Consider the following 20,261-nt stretch of genomic DNA (forward strand, 5'->3'; position numbering starts at 1 on the left):
TCATTCCACTCTGCTAAAGAACTTAAATTGAACTTGCTTGTGTACCTGTTGCAAACTCCACTTGAGATTCTCTTATAAATTCACCACCTGTAAGCGTAAATCCATTTACTGCTTCATCAATTTCTCTTGCTACAGTCCAATATATGGGATTCAAAATTGAGCCAAGATTTCTCATAGAAGGACCTAAATATGACAGAGGAATTGAAACAATTACATGTTTAATAAGAAAGTGTTAAGTTTAAAGAGGTATTTTAGCATTATTAACCCTATTAAACCAGGCATACTGCCTAGTAGTACTCATCATGCCGATTAAAACAATATCCTTCTTTTGTCTGTATACTAAACAGCTGCATAGATATGTGTTTTTCAAGTTAGAGCACCAGGGGGCAGGGCTGAATTCATGGAGCACTGCATTGTAACACAGCCTGTGCTCTTCAGTCCCTCCTCCCCTTGATTTACAGGGTTACATAGCAGCATGCTGAGAGCAGAGTTGTGTCATAGCATGTGCACATACACCTTTTATTGCGCCTCTTATATGCCTTACCACATTGAGATATGTTTAGAAAGCTAATACACATTTCAGCTTCATTTACAAGCAGAATATATGATAATGAAACCAGTAATACGTGTTACCTTTCTAAGCATAGAAAAAATGTCCTTCTCTATGTGGAAATGCTATAGCTTAGTGATAAGTACTCTTTCTTGCATGTAAACATGCTAAGTTCAAGTCCCAGGAGTGACTTCTTTATTTTTTTCTCTCTCATTTAACCCATAATTAAAGGCTATACCAGGGGTAGGCAACCTCTGGCACCCAGGTGTTGAGAAACTACAACTCCCTGCATGCATACTTGCTCTGCTCTTCTCAGAACTCTCATGGAAATGAATGAAGCATGCTGGGAGTTGTAGTGTCAGAACAGCTGGGGTACCGAAGGTTGCTGACCCCTGGGCTATACTATAATAAATAATTCATAATAATATAAAAATTAAAAGGCCTTACTATTTTGAGAATAGTATTTTTAGAAACCGAAAACTTATTACTGGTTTATTCACAGGCACAGTATATGATTAGAAAGAAACCAGCAATATGTATTAGCTTTTTATGCATATAAAACATTATTCTCATAGACCTTTATTATTGGTTAAATGTGGAAGAAAAAAAATATCTTAAGAAAAAATTCTGAAAGTCTCTCTCCAGATTCAAACCTGGGATCTCTACATGTAAGGCTAAGTACTCATCACTAAGCTATAGCCTTTCCACATAGCGAAGGATGTTTTTATTATGCTTAGAAGGGTAACACATATTACTGGTTTCATTATACTTTCTAAGCATATCTCAATGTGGTAAGACTACAGTAAGTGGTGTACAGTATGTGATATGTACATGCTAGGACACAGCTCTGCCCACAGCATAGCCCTGTCAACTTTCTCATTTGCATAGGAATAAAAATAGATATCTCTGTAGCTGTTAGCATAGAGACAAAATAAAGGTATTGTTTTAATCAGCATGATGAGCACCATCAGAGCCTCTTTACACAAACTACTTAGAAAAGTGGCGAGTCTCACCAAATGTCACAGAAAAGGTTACAATCAACATGAATTGTAACATTTATAAGCAACAAAACTGATGTATCTGATTTTGATGACTTTCCTTTTCTGAAATGAGTCACCTGGCATAGTGTGAAAATGCCATCCAACACATCTTTATGTGATTTTGCATCAAACGTGTGACTAAATAACTTTGTTAAAATAAAAGTTTAAAATGTGCCCATATTCCATTGTCTGCATGAACACATCCTCATAAAATCATAAAGCTGAAGAAATCAAATACCATATGTATTTAAAGTAACTCCTTATATACCGTAAACATAAAAAACTGAAATGAAATGCTCTGAAAGGTGACCGTTTCCCTACTCTCTATATGTTTTAATAGTTTACAGTCATGATTGATTACCTTTCTTATTTTGTGAGAAACATACATTTTGGTTGGAAAATGCATGAAATTTCACATGTATAACTGTTCATTGCTATATTAAACATTACTATTAACGCAATTAAACATTTAAAAGAGTTTACACTCACACAAATGCTGAAACAGCGGACAAGCAACATCTTGTCTGCACCTTCAAATTTAGTAAAGACATCTCAATAAATTCACTAGTAAGCCTACATTTTTTCAGAAAACGCACAAAATGCCATTTATAAAAATAAAACTCAATTAGAATTCAGTAACTATTTTAAACTCCAAACCATGTTCACAAAACTATAAATTGTGTGCAAATTCAAATGAGTTACTGTAAATCTGACCCTAACAGACACATACTGTAACACTTTTAAAGGGGTCTTCCCATCACATACAATAGAGGCATATCGCTAGATATCGCCACCTCTGGGATCCGCAACTACAAGGAGAAAGGAGCGGGGAGAGCTGTGGCTGGAGGACCCCAAGTTTCCACCCAGGGTCTGTCCACCACGAAGTGCTGCTCCCCACTGCTCCTATACAAGTGAATGGGAGCGCACCGCACACACGCGGCCCCTGCTTCCATTCATTTTTATAGGGCAGATGGAAATAGCCGAGCCAGCGCTCAGCTATTTTCGGTGGCTACATTGAAATGAATGGAGGGTGGCTGTGCATGCGCAGTGTGCCCTCCATTCATTTTCCCACTCCATTGTCATTGTAGGTGCGGGTCCCAGAGGCACCTATCACTAGGATATGCTCCCATTGTATATGATGGGAAAACCCCTTTAAAAGACCCCAAAAAATAAGTGCATGGTATGCAGAATTGATATATACCACACATCTTGATTATACAGCTTTACCTCTAGCGTCCTATCAAAGCTAGAACCAAAGCTCTAGCCCCAATATTCCAGTTGTGGCACTTTATGAAACTGTTGTGTGAACTTTTCAATAATATTGTAGGCACACATCTTTACCAACACCATGAAAACCTACCAGAAGTGAAATAAATATATGCAAAGATTGAAGTTGTACATGTCTTACCAAGACTTTTTGGGATATTGCTATATTGTGCCTTTATTATTTGATTATGTGAATCGGGAGAGTTGCTAATTGTGCCATTGAGAAATGCAGTGCCAATGTCAAGGTCATTGATGGTTCCAACTAGAGTTCCTCTAATAAACTGAGCTCTACCTAAAGAAGGGGAAAAAAATAAAAAATTTAAACAAAAGCAATATGGGTAAAAGAAAGCAGTTCCATTTATGCCTCATTTATGTCCATGAAAAAAGTTATACCAGTTGGAATGTAAGACTGCACTAGTGATGAGTGGCAGGTGTCATATTTGAATTCACAATACTGCATGAATATTTAGTACAATATTTGTTGAATATTCGCGAATTCAAATATTCGTTATAATCTACTTTTTTTAACTAGAAAAATCGGAAAGGTAATGATTGCGTAATATGCGAATATTACACGATCAGTACAGGCGTGGGTCAAAAACGAATATATAGCACTATAGAATTTAGTGCTATATATTAGCTTTTTAGAATATTCGTAATTTTTTTCCATCTGAAGTCATGATTCTCCTTCAGATGGAAAAAAATGACGAATATTCTAAAAAACGAATATATAGACCAATGTAGCTAATATAGTGCTATATTCGTTTTTCTGAATATTCATAATATTCTAAAAGAATATAGAGCAATTTAGCTAATATAGGGCTATAATCTTTTTTTATAGTTGTCATTTTTTCCAATCTAAACTTCAGATGAGAAAAAAATTACAACTATTAGACAAAGAAGATTATATAGATATTAGCTAAATTGCTCTATATTCATATTTTTTCCCAAATATTCGCTATATTGCTATATATTCTTGTTTTAGAATATTACGAATATTCTAAAAAAAACAAAAATATAGCACTATATCAAATACATTCGTTTTTAGAATATTCGTCTTTTTTTTTTCCAATCTGTACAGTTGTTCCACTTTGGCATATTCCTCCCCAACAAGCATCCCCGTCACCATGGGAACGCCTGGGGGTTAGAATATACCATCTGATCTGAGTTTTTACGATCTCACTGAGATCGTAAAAACTGAAATCCGATTGTATATTCTAACCCCCAGGCAAGCGTCCCCGTCACCATGGGAACGCCTGGGGGTTAGAATATACCATCGGATCTGAGTTTTCACGATCTCACTGAGATTGTGAAAACTCAGATCCGATTATATATTTTAACCCACAGGTGTTCCCATGGTGACGGGGACGCTTGTTGAGGAGGAGTATGCCAAAGTGGAACAACTGTACAGATTGGGGGGGGAAAAGACGAATATTCTAAAAAACAAATCAATTCGATATAGTGCTATATATTTGTTTTTCAGAATATTCGTCCTTTTTCCCATCAAAAGTCATGATTCCTTCCTGCTTAAGTTGCTTGTGGGCCAATGACCTGGTCCTAAGGCTCCATTCAAACGTCCATAGAATGGGCCCGCATCTGTTCCGCATTTATGCAGAACAGGTGGGGACCCATTCATTCTCTAGGGGGCCGGAAGAGATGCGAACAGCACACAGTGTCTTCTGGAACGCAGCTCTGGTAAAAAATTGTGCATGTTTTATTCTTGTCCACAATTGCAGACAAGAATAGGCAATTCTATGGGGGTGCTGGCCGGGTGTATTGCGGATCCGCAATGCACTACGGGCTTCTGAATAGAGCCTTAAGGTGAAAAATGGCAGGGTCCTGAAGGGGTTAATGACTAGTTCAGTTATATCACCCATATATCACCACAGTTATTTAAAACACTTTTTTGGCATATTTTCCATTTTAACCCAATTTTTTTCCTGTAACACAGCAAGGGTTAACAGCCAAACTAAGGCTACTTTCACACTAGCGTTCGTCGGTCCGCTCGTGAGCTCCGTTTGAAGGAGCTCACGAGCGGACCCGAACGCCTCCGTCCAGCCCTGATGCAGTCTGAATGGATGCGGATCCGCTCAGACTGCATCAGTCTGGCGGCGTTCAGCCTCCGCTCCGCTCGCCTCCGCACGGACAGGCGGACAGCTGAACGCTGCTTGCAGCGTTCAGCTGTCCGCCTGGCCGTGCGGAGGCGAGCGGATCCGTTCAGACTTACAATGTAAGTCAATAGGAACGGATCCGCTTGAAGATGTCACCATATGGCTCAATCTTCAAGCGGATCCGTCCCCCATTGACTTTACATTGAAAGTCTGAACGGATCCGCGCAGGCTACTTGTGCACTTGCGCACTTGCGAAATTTTTTAAAGTTATTAATGCAGACGGATCCGTACTGAACGGAGCCTCCGTCTGCATTAATATGATCGGATCCGTTCAGAACGGATCCGATCAAGCGCAAGTGTGAAAGTAGCCTTAAAACTCTATATTTATTACCCTAATTTTGCAGTTTACAGAAACACCCCATATGTGGTCATAAACCCCTGTATGGGCACACAAAAGGGCACAGAAGGAAAGGTGCGCTATATGGTTTTTGGAGGTCAGACTTTGCTGGACTGGATTTTAGGCACCATGTCACATATTTTTGGAAACATTATTTTTGATTGCTCGATTGTACAGTCGTGGCCAAAAGTTTTGAGAATGACACACATATTAGTTTTCACGTTTGCTGCTAAACTGCTTTTAGATCTTTGTTTCAGTTGTTTCTGTGATGTAGTGAAATATAATTACACGCACTTCATACGTTTCAAAGGCTTTTATCGACGATTACATGACATTTATGCAATGAGTCAGTATTTGCAGTGTTGGCCCTTCTTTTTCAGGACCTCTGCAATTCGACTGGGCATGCTCTCAATCAACTTCTGGGCCAATCCCTGACTGATAGCGACCCATTCTTTCATAATCACTTCCGCCTCATGAGGATTGACCACAAGTTCTCAATGGGATTAAGATCTGGGGAGTTTCCAGGCCCTGGACCCAAAATGTCAACGTTTTGGTCCCCGAGCCACTTAGTTTTGCCTTATGGCACGGTGCTCCTTCGTGCTGGAAAATGCATTGTTCTTCACCAAACTGTTGTTGGCTTGTTGGAAGAAGTTGCTGTTGGAGGGTGTTTTGGTACCATCCTTTATTCATGGCTGTGTTTTTGGGCAAAATTGTGAGTGAGCCCACTCCCTTAGATTAGAAGCAACCCCACACATGAATGGTCTCAGGATGCTTTACTGTTGGCATGACACAGGACTGATGGTAGCGCTCACCTTTTCTTCTACGGACAAGCCTTTTTCCTGATGCCCCAAACAATCGGAAAGAGGCTTCATCGGAGAATATGACTTTGCCCCAGTCCTCAGCAGTCTATTTACCATATTTTCTGCAGAAGATCAATCTGTCCCTGATGGTTTTTTTGGGGGGAGAGAAGTGGCTTCTTTGCTGCCCTTCTTGACACCAGGCCATCTTCCAAAAGTCTTCGCCTCACTGTGCGTGCTGATGCGCTCATACCTGCCTGCTGCCATTCCTGAGCAAGCTCTGTACTGGTGGCACTCCGATCCTGCAGCTGAATCCTCTTTAGGAGACGATCCTGGCGCTTGCTGGACTTTCTTGGACGCCCTGAAGCCTTCTTAACAAGAATTGAACCTCTTTCCTTGAAGTTCTTGATGATCCTATAAATTGTTGATTGAGGTGCAATCTTAGTAGCCACAATATCCTTGCCTGTGAAGACATTTTTATGCAACGCAATGATGGCTGCACGTGTTTCTTTGCAGGTCACCATGGTTAACAATGGAAGAACAATGATTTCAAGCATCACCCTCCTTTTAACAGGTCAAGTCTGCCATTTTAACCCAATCAGCCTGACATAATGATCTCCAGCCTTGTGCTCGTCAACATTCTTACCTGAGTTAACAAGACGATTACTGAAATGATCTCAGCAGGTCCTTTAATGACAGCAATGAAATGCAGTGGAAAGGTTTTTTTGGGATTAAGTTAATTTTCATGGCAAAGAAGGACTATGCAATTCATCTGATCACTCTTCATAACATTCTGGAGTATATGCAAATTGCTATTATAAAAACGTAAGCAGCAACTTTTTTAATTTCCAATATTTATGTAATTCTCAAAACTTTTGGCCACGACTGTACACTTTTTGTGAGGTAAGGTAACCAATGGCTGTTCTGGCACCGTTTTTATTTTGTGTTTTTTTTCTATGTTCACCTGACAGGTTAGATCATGTGCTATTGTTGGATTGTCAATGCAACCCTCTTCTCCCACTCTTCACACACTGATAGCAACACCGCAGGAGAAATGCTAGCACAGGCTTCCAGTATCCGTAGTTTCAGGTGCTGCACAGCATATGCTGTGAAGATACGAGATGTGCAGCACCTGAAACTATGGATACTGGAAGCCTGTGCTAGCATTTCTCCTGCGGTGTTGCTATCAGTGTGTGAAGAGTGGGAGAAGAGGGTTGCATTGACAATCCAACACAATGGGCAGCACATTGAACACATTTTATAAGTGGTCAGAAACTTGTAAATAACTCATGAAAGAATAAAGTTACGTTAAAACCAAGCACACCATTCTTTTTCTTGTGAAATTCCCAATAAGTTTGATGTGTCACATGACCCTCTTCCTATTGAAAAAACAAAAGTTGGATTCAAAATGGCCGACTTCAAAATGGCCGCCATGGTCACCACCCATCTTGAAACGTTTCCCCCCTCACATATACTAATGTGCCACAAACAGGAAGTTAATATCACCAACCATTCCCATTTTATTAAGGTGTATCCATATAAATGGCCCACCCTGTATATATCCAATCACAAGACAAAACTGTGTACTAAAGTAAAGAATTGGGAAAAAAAGAAAAGAATTTCAGATGAACATCTTGGGGTCATAGACTTGTTGAAATGTCATTGTGTCTTCCAATATGTCGAATGAAAATTAAAACATATTTGTAAGATTCAAGTAGTATTGGAGGCACACTATGTCTCTGTTCACCCAGAGACCCATACATTCTAGGAAATAGAACAAAAAAAAAAGTTGGTGTGGTAGTTATTTAGTAACTAAAGTAAACTAAAAGTAACATTCTGGATTTACAGCCAAGAACATTATAACCTCAGTGATCAAACATTTATATACTGTGGAACTGAGATTGTATTTGCATTGTTTAGGTACCAGAATAGGATTATCATTTTTTCTTCTTTACGATCATGTAAAATATTGAAATTTTAAGTTAATGTATGTATCCCAGATTTGCTTATGGTGTTTTCCTCAACATAAGCAGGATGATTTTTTTTTTCATCCTAGTATCACTCAATTTGAATACAATTCTCATTGCTTTAATTTGCTCCCTTGATCGAATAAACAAACATTTTTATATAGTATAACTTGTGGATCTTAAAAAATAATCTTGAGAGATAATTTGGCTATTATCCTGAACTATGAGTATAAAACAGATTACTGCAACTTTGCTTTTCAACTGGATTATCATGATATCATGAGCAGCACAAAGTGTTAAAGTAATTATCTTTATTTCAAGGAGGTTGGTTTAAAATTATATTACACCTGCAGATAATACTGAAGATCATCGCTAACAATAATTGCTTTCCCTGCAGGTGATTGTCGGGAGGGAAGCATTTCCTGCCTGGCAATCGCCTGCTTTTTAGTGAAGGAGACCTCTGCTATTACATGCAGTAATCTTCTTAGTATGGGATGGAGTGATCGCTAATGCCATAGCTCGTCCCCATACTGAATCACTGTGTGCTGGCAGCAAATCATGACACTTTTTAAACCTGCTAAAAGAGTCAAATTACCCAATGAACGAGCATTTGCTCATTCATTGGGTAATTGGCGGCAGTATTACACTGCCAAATCATCTCTAATGAGTGTTTGCAGAAGCAAGAATCTTAAGTATTATATGCAGTTGTAATATCAGCTTTACAGCTAGACACAGAATTGGGAGAAGGACAGTGGAACTGGCTGACCTCCATCAATACATACAGTGCAGAATAAAATAATTCTTCTATGCATTTCTCACAGTTAATATTGTAATTTGAGGCAGATTAGCTTTAAATGAAGGAGTTTATGAAATAAATATTTGCTAGGATTAATTACCTTTTTTCAGTTTTTTGTCTTCAAAGTGAACTTTTGCAAATAATGAATCTATATACAGGTACACCTTTTAGTAAATAAATGTTCTTACCTTGGCAAGCTTGCACATTACATTTCAGAAGTTGGGTGGAGTCCCCTGGGCAAGAGCGAACAATGTTAGATTCCACAAAATGTCTGCACAAACGGGTCCGAATTTGTTGGCCACCACCACATGTAGCAGAGCATTTACTCCAGGCTTCCCATGGACCCCAATTACCATCAACTACATGGAATATTAGAATAAACAGTATTTAGGATTCTGTATATACTTTATGAGTTATTTTTCTACAATAAAACAAAATATTTGATACTTGGTATCATCTGCATTAGAGATAAGCAAATTTCTTTGAATTTGTTAAAAAAAATAAACATTCAGGTTCCAATCGAATAATACCCTGAAAATTGGTATATAACCCTCTCTGATCTCACTGGACTCATATTTTTCTGAACAGACTCAGAATGACTATGAGAGAAAGAAACGAATATGTTATGCTGGCTTTATTATTACTTTTTCTGTTTCTCCTTTTTCTAACACTACAGAACAGAGGCGTAATGCCTCCAGTTCCATTTTAGTTTATTGGAAATGTTATTGGACCTAATATTTTTTTTATTCTTATGATACTGCACCAAGCATTGCTACTGGTAGAGAAGAGCAAAGGTTAAAAATGAATTGCCAAACTTGGACAAGAAATTTGATTTGTTACAAATTAATTAGCCATGATTCACAATAAAATCAGGTTTACGCAGACCTCTCTGCCTAATCATATTCATTCTAGGAGTGGGTCCAAAACAGAGATAAAACTTAATGGAAATACTGTATTTTGGACCGACTCCAGCTTTTGGCTTACAATTACTGATTGAGGATACCGACCGCGTGAAAGAGGCTCTACTCTCAATTTGCATCAGTTTTGGACATTTACATGAAATCTATTTTTTTTAACAAGGAATACAAATTCTGCATGCAGGACTTTATTTACCTCTTTCACACGTTCAGTATTTGGTCTGTATTTTGTATCAGTATTTGATCAGTATTTGTAAGCTATAAACAGGAGTGGGTTTAAAACAGAGATAAAATATAATGGAATATTTGCATCTCTTCTGCATTTTATACCCACTCCTGCTTTTGGCTTACAAATACTGACCAAATACTTACTATAGGAAAGAGGCCTTATGCATGCTAAAAATACAGGATCCTTTTTTTTCTGTTCTGACGGATAAGAAGAACGGAAAGATAAATGGTGATGTCAACACAGACAAACAGAGACAATAGTGGCTCCATAACAGAGTGGCTATGCGGGCCAACAGTAGTGGCCACATAAAAGAGTGGGGATGAGAGCAAACAGCAGTGGCAGTAACATGGACAATAGTGGCCCCATGACAGAGTGGAGAGGGGGGCAGCAGCAGTGCCATACAGCACAAGATGGTGGCAGATCACAGTGGTAGCAGAACCTAAAACAGCAGTGTGATAGCAAGGCCCAGTGGCTTACATATCCTTTAACATTATTTAACCTGTACGTATCAGTAGGCTAAAAAGCCCCATTGTAGGAATAGCAGTAGAGGCAGCAGGAGGGTGACATCAGGTGGGCAACAGCATCAGAATGGTGGCAGCAGGACATGGCCAGAAGTAACAGACCATTTTGCAGAATATTATGGTGTGGCAGCACATTACAGTATGATAATTAGTGGTAGAATGATCTACTCAGGCATCGGTGTCTGGAAATCCTGTTTGATCCATGCCTGATTCATCTTTATTAACCCCTTCACGCCTGATGACTTACATGTATGTCATTGGGGCGGTCTTTAAGCATGGAGCCCGCTCACGCGCACAGTGGGCGCCATAGCTGCCGGGTTTCTGCTATTTTAAATAGCAGAGACAAAGGGCACATGTATGCGAAAATCCATAAGGCTGATCGCATACATTTTCACATTCAGATGCTGTGGTCAAATGTGACAACGGCATTTTCACAGTCCGAAAGTGGAAATTGCACACTTCCGCTCTGGTAACAGCTTCCCCGACTGAGATCAGGGAACCTGTTATATCTTTGAAATAGCCCGAAGCCTCAAGCAGGCTTCGGAGCTTATTTCAGGACTATATCAATACAGGCCACTAGGTGGCAGTATTGCATTGGTATAGTGCAAATGAAGTGTTCAATGATGTCTATTGTGGTATTTCGCTCTGGTAAATAGATAAGCGGACGCAGTACAAAGGCAAAAGACAAGTTCTTAAAGCAAAACTTCAGTGTTTATTCACACTTGAGGCAAATGGACAAAACAATGCATTACTTTGCAGTCTTGGTGTTTACTTCACACACAATGGAAAATACATCTTGGTGTTACTTCACACAAATTGGAAAGTTCATATAAGACAAGTCACCTTGATGTCAGTTCTGCCTTCAACAGTCCACATCAGGCTTTAGGGGGCCTGTTTCAGCCCTCCAACCTGGCACCAAGCCTCAGATCCCAACACAGAGATCATGTTGCTGAGCCCAGCTGCCTATGTAAGGACAGCTAGGTTCTGCAAAAAAAACGGACCAGCAATTCAAATCCAGTCCGGTATTGCTTCAAATCAGCCCAGCAGCACATGCTGGGAGGAAAATACCTGTTTTCCCAGACCATACCCCTCACTGTGTCACATACCCCCCCCTCTTTGTTTAACCATGTGGGGGTGAACACTCGCAAGACAATGTACTCGGGAGAGGGCATCCGGGTTTCCCTGCAACCGGCCTGCCCTGTGTTCCATTGTAAATTTAATGTTCTATAGGGAAAGGAACCATCTGGTGACCCGGGCATTTCTATCTTTGGCCTGGCTCATCCACTTGAGAGGGGAGTGGTCGGTCACCAGGTGGAATTTTCTTCCCAACAAATAATAACAGAGAGACTCGAGTGCCCACTTGATAGCCAGGCATGCTCTCTCCATTATACTGTACCTGTTCTCGCCTGGGGTGATCTTACGGATGAGGAAGACCTTGTAGTGACAGGTCGGGGCCAATTCCGTATCACCTCTATTTTGTTCAGTTGGGGTTTGATGACTCAGCGCCCAATGACATACCCCAGGTATTTAGTCTCCTCTAACACATTTTTTTTGGTTAGCGGTTAGTCCAGCCTTCCAAAAGGAGTCCACTACGGCCTGCACTTTGGGTAGGTGACTTTCCCAGTCGGTACTGTGGATGAAAATATCGTCCAGGTAAGCCGAAGCGTACCGACGATGTGGACGAAGCACAATGTCCATAAGTCGTTGAAAAGTGGCGGGGGCACCATGCAGACCAAAGGGTAAGACCTTATATTGATACAGCCCCTCAGGCGTGATGAAGGCAGTTTTCTCTTTGGCAGCCTCCGTTGAGGGCACCTGCAAGTACCCTTTCGTGAGGTCCAAAACAGAAAAATACCGCACTTGTCCTAACCTCTTGATAAGCTCATCCACCCGGGGCATAGGATATGCATCGAATTTGTAAACCTCGTAAAGTTTTTTTCAAAGTCGTTACAAAACCGCAACGTCATGTCTGGCTTGGGTATCAATACTATAGGACTGGCCCACTCACTTTTTGACTTCTCAATGATGTCTAGCTGCAGCATTAGCTGCACCTCCTCCGATATGGCTTGTCGTCGAGCCTCGTGTACCCGGTATGGTTTTAATCGGACTTTTGCCTGAGGCTCAGTGACAATGTCATGCTGGATTATGTAAGTGCATCCAGGAAAGTCTAAGAACACATCCGTGTTCTGACTAACGAACTCCCTGGCCTCCTGAGTCTGTTTAGAGGAGGGGCTGTCAGCAATTATTACTGTGGCAGCCACCTCTCTTGCATCAGACAGGGGCCGGTACCTATTCTCCTAAAAAAACGGCCGTGGACTGTCTTCTGTACAGGTTTCCCTATCTTTCCACGGTTTGAGTAAATTCACATGATATACTTGCTCCAGCTTTTGCTGCCCTGTTTGGTGTACCTTATAGTTTACCTCTCCAACTTTTTCAATTACTTCGTTGGGTCCCTGCCACCTAGCCAGGAACTTATTGTCCACGGTCGGTACCAGAACCAAAACATGATCTCCTGGGTTAAAGATCCGGACCCGAGCCTGCCGATTATAGACCCAACTTTAAGCTCGCTGAGCTGCCTCCATATGCTCTCTTACAAGAGGCAACACTCTTTCCATATGTTCCTGCATCTGGGTGATGTATTCAATAATATTTTTATACAGGGTGGGTTGTTGCTCCCACGCCTCTTTGGCTATGTCCAACAGACCACGAGGGTCTACCATATAGCAGTTCGAAGGGCAAGAACCCAGTAGAGGCCTGGGGCACCTCTTGCACTGCGAACATAACATAGAGCAGAAGGAGGTCCCAGTCCTTCCCATCCTTAAACACCACTCTTTTTAACATGTTTTTTAATGTTTGGTTTAACCTTTCTACTAGGCCGTCAGTTTGTGGATGATAAACGGACGTCCGTAGCTGTTTGATGTGCAGCAACTTACAGAGTTCCCTCATGACCTTGGACATAAAAGGGGTCCCCTGGTCAGTCAGAACCTCTTTAGGTAGCCCCACTCGGAAAAAAATCTCCATTAACTCTAGCTATAAGTTTGGCCGATGTATGTCGCAGTGGCAACGCCTCCGGATACAGAGTTGCATAATCTAGGACGAGCAAGATGTGTTGGCGTCCTCTAGCGGACTTCGGTACTGGGCCTATGAGTTCCATAGCGACTCGCTCAAATGGTACCTCGATAATCGGGAGAGGTATTAAGGGACTGCGGAACAGGTGCTGGGGGCTAGTTGTTGGGCATGTTTCGCAAAATTCGTCCACCTCTCTAAACACACTGCGCCAGTAAAACCATTGTAATATCCGGTCCTGTGTTTTCTGCATTCCCAGATGACCCCCGAGAACATGTTGATGAGCTAACTCTAACACGAGTTTGCGATAAGCCTGGGGCACCACCAACTGTTCAATTTGTTCACCCCACAGCTGGTTTACCTGATATAGCATATTCTGATGAACCTCAAAATGGAGAAATATCGACTGTTGTGGTTCACCATCAATTATTACCACATCCTCCCAGGCTCAGGATAGGGTTGGGTCCCGGTGTGCTGTACTGAAATTTTCCCCTGAGACCTTGAGGTCTGCCAACTCAGGTCCTGGTGGCAAGTCCTTCACGTCTCCCACAATTACACTCAGCGGGGTTGTCTCCCCCTCTTCCACCAAAGTGGCGGTCACCTCTACTGCTGGCCCTTTGGCCTCAGGTTCCCAGGGTTCTGGCCTTCCTCCTGAACAAAGCCAATCTCCTGGGTTTACCTCTGACTCACGGGTATCAGTAACTCTCACAACCGGCCATAGAGTCGGGAAGCCCGGAAAGTCTCTCCCTATTATGAATTGCTAGTGTAGATTTGTGGCGACTGCCACCTCGTGGGTCCACCTGCCGGCTACCGTGGTTAAAGACACCAGAGCGGTGGAGTAGTCTTTTAAGTCTCCATGGATGCACATCACCTCGACTTTCTGGCCAGTATACTCAGTGGACCGCACTAGGGTAGCCCTTACTAGGGTCACCAGGCTCCATGAGTCCAGCAGGGCCTCCGCTTGAGTGTATCCCACTTCCACCTGGCACAAGTGGTCTAGAGATTTTGGGCTACCTGTTGCACACAGTTTCCTGATATATAGCGACTGACGGTAACCACAATTAGCGTCCATGGGCTTAACCCGATGAGGACAGTCAGCGCTTACATGGCCAGGCTCCTGACACTGCCAGCAGACTAACAAAGCCAGGCCCATAGTGGGTACCTCCCGGGTGAGTTTCTTTGGCTCAAATCTCCAGGCCTGGGGTGGAGATTTCCGTGGTTTGACTGCCCCCCTCCCAAAAGAACCCCCCTGTAGATTCTTAGTAGCCTCATAGCGTTCCACCAGGTCCACCATCTCCAGGGCATTGCCACGAGACACCTGGCCAATCAAGTGCTGGAGAAGGGGTGACAAAGCCCTCCAGAAGAGCCTTCATTATGGCCTCTATTTTGTCAAGGGTCACGGGTTTAAATTTAGCGGGTTTAATGCAAGACATACAACCGTGCCCGGAGCAAAAAATGGAAAACAACAATACTTTGGCGATCACGCCTGCCTCACTGTGCTTGCCCGCATCCTCCACCAATTGTGGGGTTTCGCTCTAGTAGATAGGGTGAGCGGACGCAGTACAGAGGCAAAAGGCAAGTTCTTAAAGCAAAACTTCAGTGTTTATTCACACTTGAGGCAAATGCACAAAATAAAACATTACTTTACAGTCTTGGTGTTTACTTCACACACAATGGAATGTACATCTTGGTGTTACTTCACACAAATTGGAAAGTTCATAAAAGGCAAGTCACCTTGATGTCAGGTCTGCCTTCAGCAGTCCACATCAGGCTTTAGGGGGCCTGTTTCCTCGGCCCATGGGTCTCAGCCCTCCAACCTGGCACCAAGCCTCAGATCCCAACACAGAGATCCTGCTGCTGAGCCCAGCTGCCTATTTAAGGACAGCCAGGTGCTGCCAAAAACCAGGACCTGCAATTAAAATCCAGTCCTGTATTTGACCCCATCTGGCTGCAAATCAGCCCAGGACCATTCCCCTCACTGTGTCACACTATATAGACATTAATGAACGCAATGGGTAATCTAATGATTGCCAGTTTGAAGATGTGTTGGTCTCTTCGGATATGAAATCATTCTTGCAGCCAACCCATCGACAGCCACCCTCCGGATCCAGCCTCAGGGAACGCCTAGACTGACAGGTGTCTGACTACATCGGGTTAACGGCCGATGTGGACGCTCTGAGAAGAGAGGAACCCCTGAACTACTGGGTGTGCAGGCTTGACCTGTGGCCAGAGCTGGCACAATTTGCCATGGAACTCTTGGCTTGCCGCTCGTCCAGTGTCCTGTCCGAAAGGACGTTCAGCGCAGCAGGGTGGATCGTGACCGATAAGCGCACTCGCATAGCTCACGACAGTGTGGACTACCTCACATTTAAAAAAAGGAATGAGGCATGGATCTCGTAGGAATTCAAATCATGTGATGAGTCGACCACTTTTAATTGAATTTCCTCATGACAGCCCACAAATATCTGCCACCACCCAGAACAAGTAATTGTCCTTGTCTTAGGTAAATACTGCAGCATAAAAGGACTTTTCTGTCCGTTAAATGCCTAATGTTTTGGGCCTCGGAGGAATATAAACCTGTGACGACCACGTGTTTCAACTATTATCATTAGGGTTTTTTTCAAGAGGGAGGATTTCGTTAGCCATGTTTTTAATCCAATTTAATATTTTTATTCTTTTAAACATATGTATTTGACCTGTATTTGTACTGGCCTGCAGTAAAATTGATATCCATTGACTGTGTAATATACCTCCGGCCACATAATCACTTGATCATTTATGTTCGGTGAATGCCTAATGATTGAGGCCTGCAGTCCAGTGGCCTACAGCAAAATTTTTATCCATTGACCGCATAATGTACCTTGAGCCACATAATCTGAATTTCTTTTCAGGTGAATGCCTAATTTTTAAGGCCTGTACTCTTGTGACCTAAAATATAAATTTTCAGGGGCTCCAACAGGGCACATTTAAGAGAATTTCCCTTTAAGGCTTCATGCACACGACCGTGCCTTTTTTTGCGGTCTCAAACCTGCAGATCCGCAAGAAAACGGAACCCGCCTGTGTGCCCTCCACAATTTGCGGAACAGAACCGGCGGCCCATTGTAGACATGTCAATTCTTGTCCGCAAAACGGACAAGAATAGGACATGCTATATTTTTTTTGCGGGGAACGGAGCAACGGATGCGGACAGAATACAGAGTGCTGTCCGCATATTTTGCGGCCCCATTAAAGTTAATAGGTCCGCACCTGAGCCGCAAAAATTGCGGCTCGGATGCAGACACGAACAACGGTCGTGTGCATGAGGCCTAAGACGCATAAAAATTGTCCCCTGATTAAGACACATAGTTTTTGTTGGAATTCTTGTCATTGATCCCCCTCTAGTATGTCACTGTCCATATTATGGGACTATTTGTGTACTTCTACTAAGTATTTGGTGGCTGCAAATATGAGCAGAAGTTTTTTTTAAGGTTCGCCTGCCATTTAAGTGAATGGGGCCCACCGCGAACTTGCAGTTCACAAACATTTTATCGCATTCGTGCACCGTCCAAGCCGATGTTCGTTCATCACTACTTGCTAGAAACAGAAGAACATAAACATTTCTTTTTGAATGAAAAATATTTTGAAGAGTAAACCGCAGGTCACCTCCTAGCCACTATAATCAAGGCTCAGCAAGTCTCTTCTTAAATTGGTTGTCAGAGAGTCAGAGGATGGGATGGGTATGGAAGCAATACTGTAGATGTCCTGAGGGTACTTAGTTACTACTACAAAACACCTTATACCTCCAAACTGCAGAGTAGTGAGTATGATATATTTAGATTCCTTGCTAAAACTCTCTTGCTAGTTCTGACTGAGGGCACAATTGGAGGAGCCTCTTCAATTACAGGAATTGTAGGATGCCTTGAGAAATTTGCCAAATGAGAAGGCCACAGGGGTAGATGGCCTCCCTGGTAAATTTCTTAAGAAATACAAGAATACACTTGCTGTGTTTGATCAAGCTGCCAAAGTGGGTAGGTTACCTGGTTTGATGTAGGAAGCCATAAGAATAGTCCTGACCATTTGGGGTAAAGATTCTTACAGTCCCATTTCCCCTCTGTGTACTGATGAGAAAGTCCTGGCTAACATGGCTGGCTTAACCACCTCCCGACCGCCTAACGCACCGATGCGTCCGGGAGGTGGTTGATTTGTTCCTCCTGGACGCATCGGCGCGTCATCTCGCGAGACGCGAGATTACGTCACAGCCGGCCCGCGCATGCGCATCGCGGGCCGGCATTTCGCAGCAGAGTATTTCGTCAGCAGCCTGCCGGCCACGATCATTGGCTGGCAGGTTGCTGATTTTTAAAAAATCCAATCAGCAGCCATTTAACCCATCATATTAGTAAGCACACATCACTGTGAGTACCCACTACACCACACTTAGCCCCCAGATCACCCCCAGGCAAACCCTGATTGGCAGTCCCCAACTTCAGCCGCACCTGTAGTTCCCCCTTTCACCGCCCAGTCTGGAGTTCGGGTTGAGACAGCTCAGATCGGTTCGGCCCTGGGATTTTTTGAGCTGTTCTTGACTGCGGAGCTCTTAGACTTAGTTGTGGCAGAGACAAACCGGTATGCCACACAATTTATAACCGCTAACCCGGGAAGCTTTTATGCCCAGCCTTTCCGGTGGAAACCAGTCCATGTTTCCGAAATTAAAACTTTTCTGGGCCTCCTCCTCAACATGGGCCTGACAAAAAAGCATGAATTGTGGTCATATTGGTCCACGAACCTGATTCATCACATGCCCATGTTCTCTGCTGCTATGTCCAGGACACGATTTGAGACCATCCTGCGTTTCCTGCACTTTAGTGATAACAGCACCTCCCGTCCCAGAGGCCACCCTGCTTTTGACCGGCTCCACAAAATTCGGCCCCTCATAGACCATTTTAACCTGAAATTTGCAGATATGTATACCCCAGAGCAAAACATCTGCGTAGACGAGTCCCTTATACATTTTACCGGGCGCCTTGGCTTCAAACAATACATCCCAAGCAAGCGCGCCCGGTATGGGGTCAAATTGTATAAGCTCTGTGAAAGGGCCACAGGCTATACACACAAATTTCGTGTCTATGAGGGAAAAGATCAGACCCTGGAGCCGGTCGGTTGCCCTGACTACCTGGGGAGCAGTGGGAAGATAGTCTGGGACTTGGTGTCACCCTTATTCGGCAAGGGGTACCATCTTTATGTGGACAATTTTTACACAAGTCTGGCCCTCTTTAGGCATTTGTTTCTAGAACGGATTGGCGCCTGTGGTACCGCGCGAACTAGTCGCGCGGGCTTCCCCCAACGGCTCGTTAGCACCCGTCTTGCAAGGGGGCAGAGGGCCGCACTGTGTAACGAAGAACTGCTCGCGGTGAAATGGAGAGACAAGCGTGACGTTTACATGCTCTCCTCCATTCACGCAGACACGACAATACAAATTGAGCGAGCAACCCGTGTCATTGAAAAGCCCCTCTCAGTCCACGACTATAACCTTCACATGGGAGGGGTGGACTTCAATGACCAGATGTTGTCTCCGTATTTAGTTTCCCGCAGAACCAGACGCTGGTATAAGAAGGTGTCTGTATATTTAATTCAATTGGCTCTGTACAATAGTTTTGTTCTCTACAGTAAGGCTGGGAGAACTGGATCCTTCCTCAAATTTCAGGAAGAGATCATCGAGAACCTCCTGTATCCAGGAGGTTCCGTGGCCCCATCCACCAGTGTAGTTAGCCGTCTACACGAGCGACATTTCCCCAATGTCGTTGCTGGTAACTCAACCCACCCGTCACCCCGAAAAAGATGTCGTGTCTGTAGCAGGAGTGGAATAAGGCGTGACACCCGCTATTTCTGTCCTGACTGTCCTGACCACCCTGCCCTATGCTTAGGGGAGTGTTTCCGGAAGTACCACACACAGGTACACCTAGCATAGGGATCATCTCACCAGGACAGGCACACAGGGCTATTAGGGCCCATTCACTCACAGCTGCTGCAAACGTCTCCTTTCACATGGGACAAAGTGCATAACGCACTTCGCCACATCTTTGGGTGATTTGCGCTTTGCACATTGACCCATGGGGAAGGAGAGGTTTGTTCTATAAAGGTAAAAAAAAACAAAAAAAAAAAAAAAAACACCAGTAAGCAAACACGTTAATGTTTAGTTCAAAAAGTTAAAGTTTACATGTTCTGTTCCAAAGTTAATAAAATGATTGCGTTGTGGCCTGGTTTTTTTCTTTTTTTACCTTCCAGGTGGACCAACCGATCTACTAGCTGCAGCACTGATGTGCATTCTGACAGAAGCATTGCGCTGCTGTCAGATTACACGCAAGTCGGTGTATGCGGAGCTGCAAGACGGGATTTTCTCCTCTGCAGTGACAGATACGTTTGCCAAGGCATACGAGCTGAGGAGAAGGCGGCGTTCCTATGCTTTGGCAAACACTTTGTATATATATATAAAAATAAAAAAAATCCCGGCAATGATTTATTAATTATTTTTTTGGGCAGAGATTTTTTCATCCACATTGATCGATGCGAATGAAGAAATCTGTGCCGTTCATTTTTTTCTTTCAGCCCAGAGGCTGAACGGAAAAAA

The 20,261-nt window shown here is 43.0% G+C and overlaps 1 protein-coding gene across 1 annotated transcript in view; it reads right to left on the bottom strand.

The window, feature by feature from the left end:
• The window catches only part of HMCN1 (hemicentin 1), a 655,003-nt gene that overhangs the window by 52,045 nt on the left and 582,697 nt on the right, over positions 1-20,261 (bottom strand). The window contains 3 exon segments of the mRNA XM_044300627.1: positions 46-183; positions 2,999-3,148; positions 9,113-9,283. Of these exon segments, the coding sequence (XP_044156562.1) occupies positions 46-183; positions 2,999-3,148; positions 9,113-9,283 (459 nt within the window).

This window comes from Bufo gargarizans, chromosome 7 (genome assembly GCF_014858855.1).
Source record: "Bufo gargarizans isolate SCDJY-AF-19 chromosome 7, ASM1485885v1, whole genome shotgun sequence".
Taxonomy (NCBI): domain Eukaryota; kingdom Metazoa; phylum Chordata; class Amphibia; order Anura; family Bufonidae; genus Bufo; species Bufo gargarizans.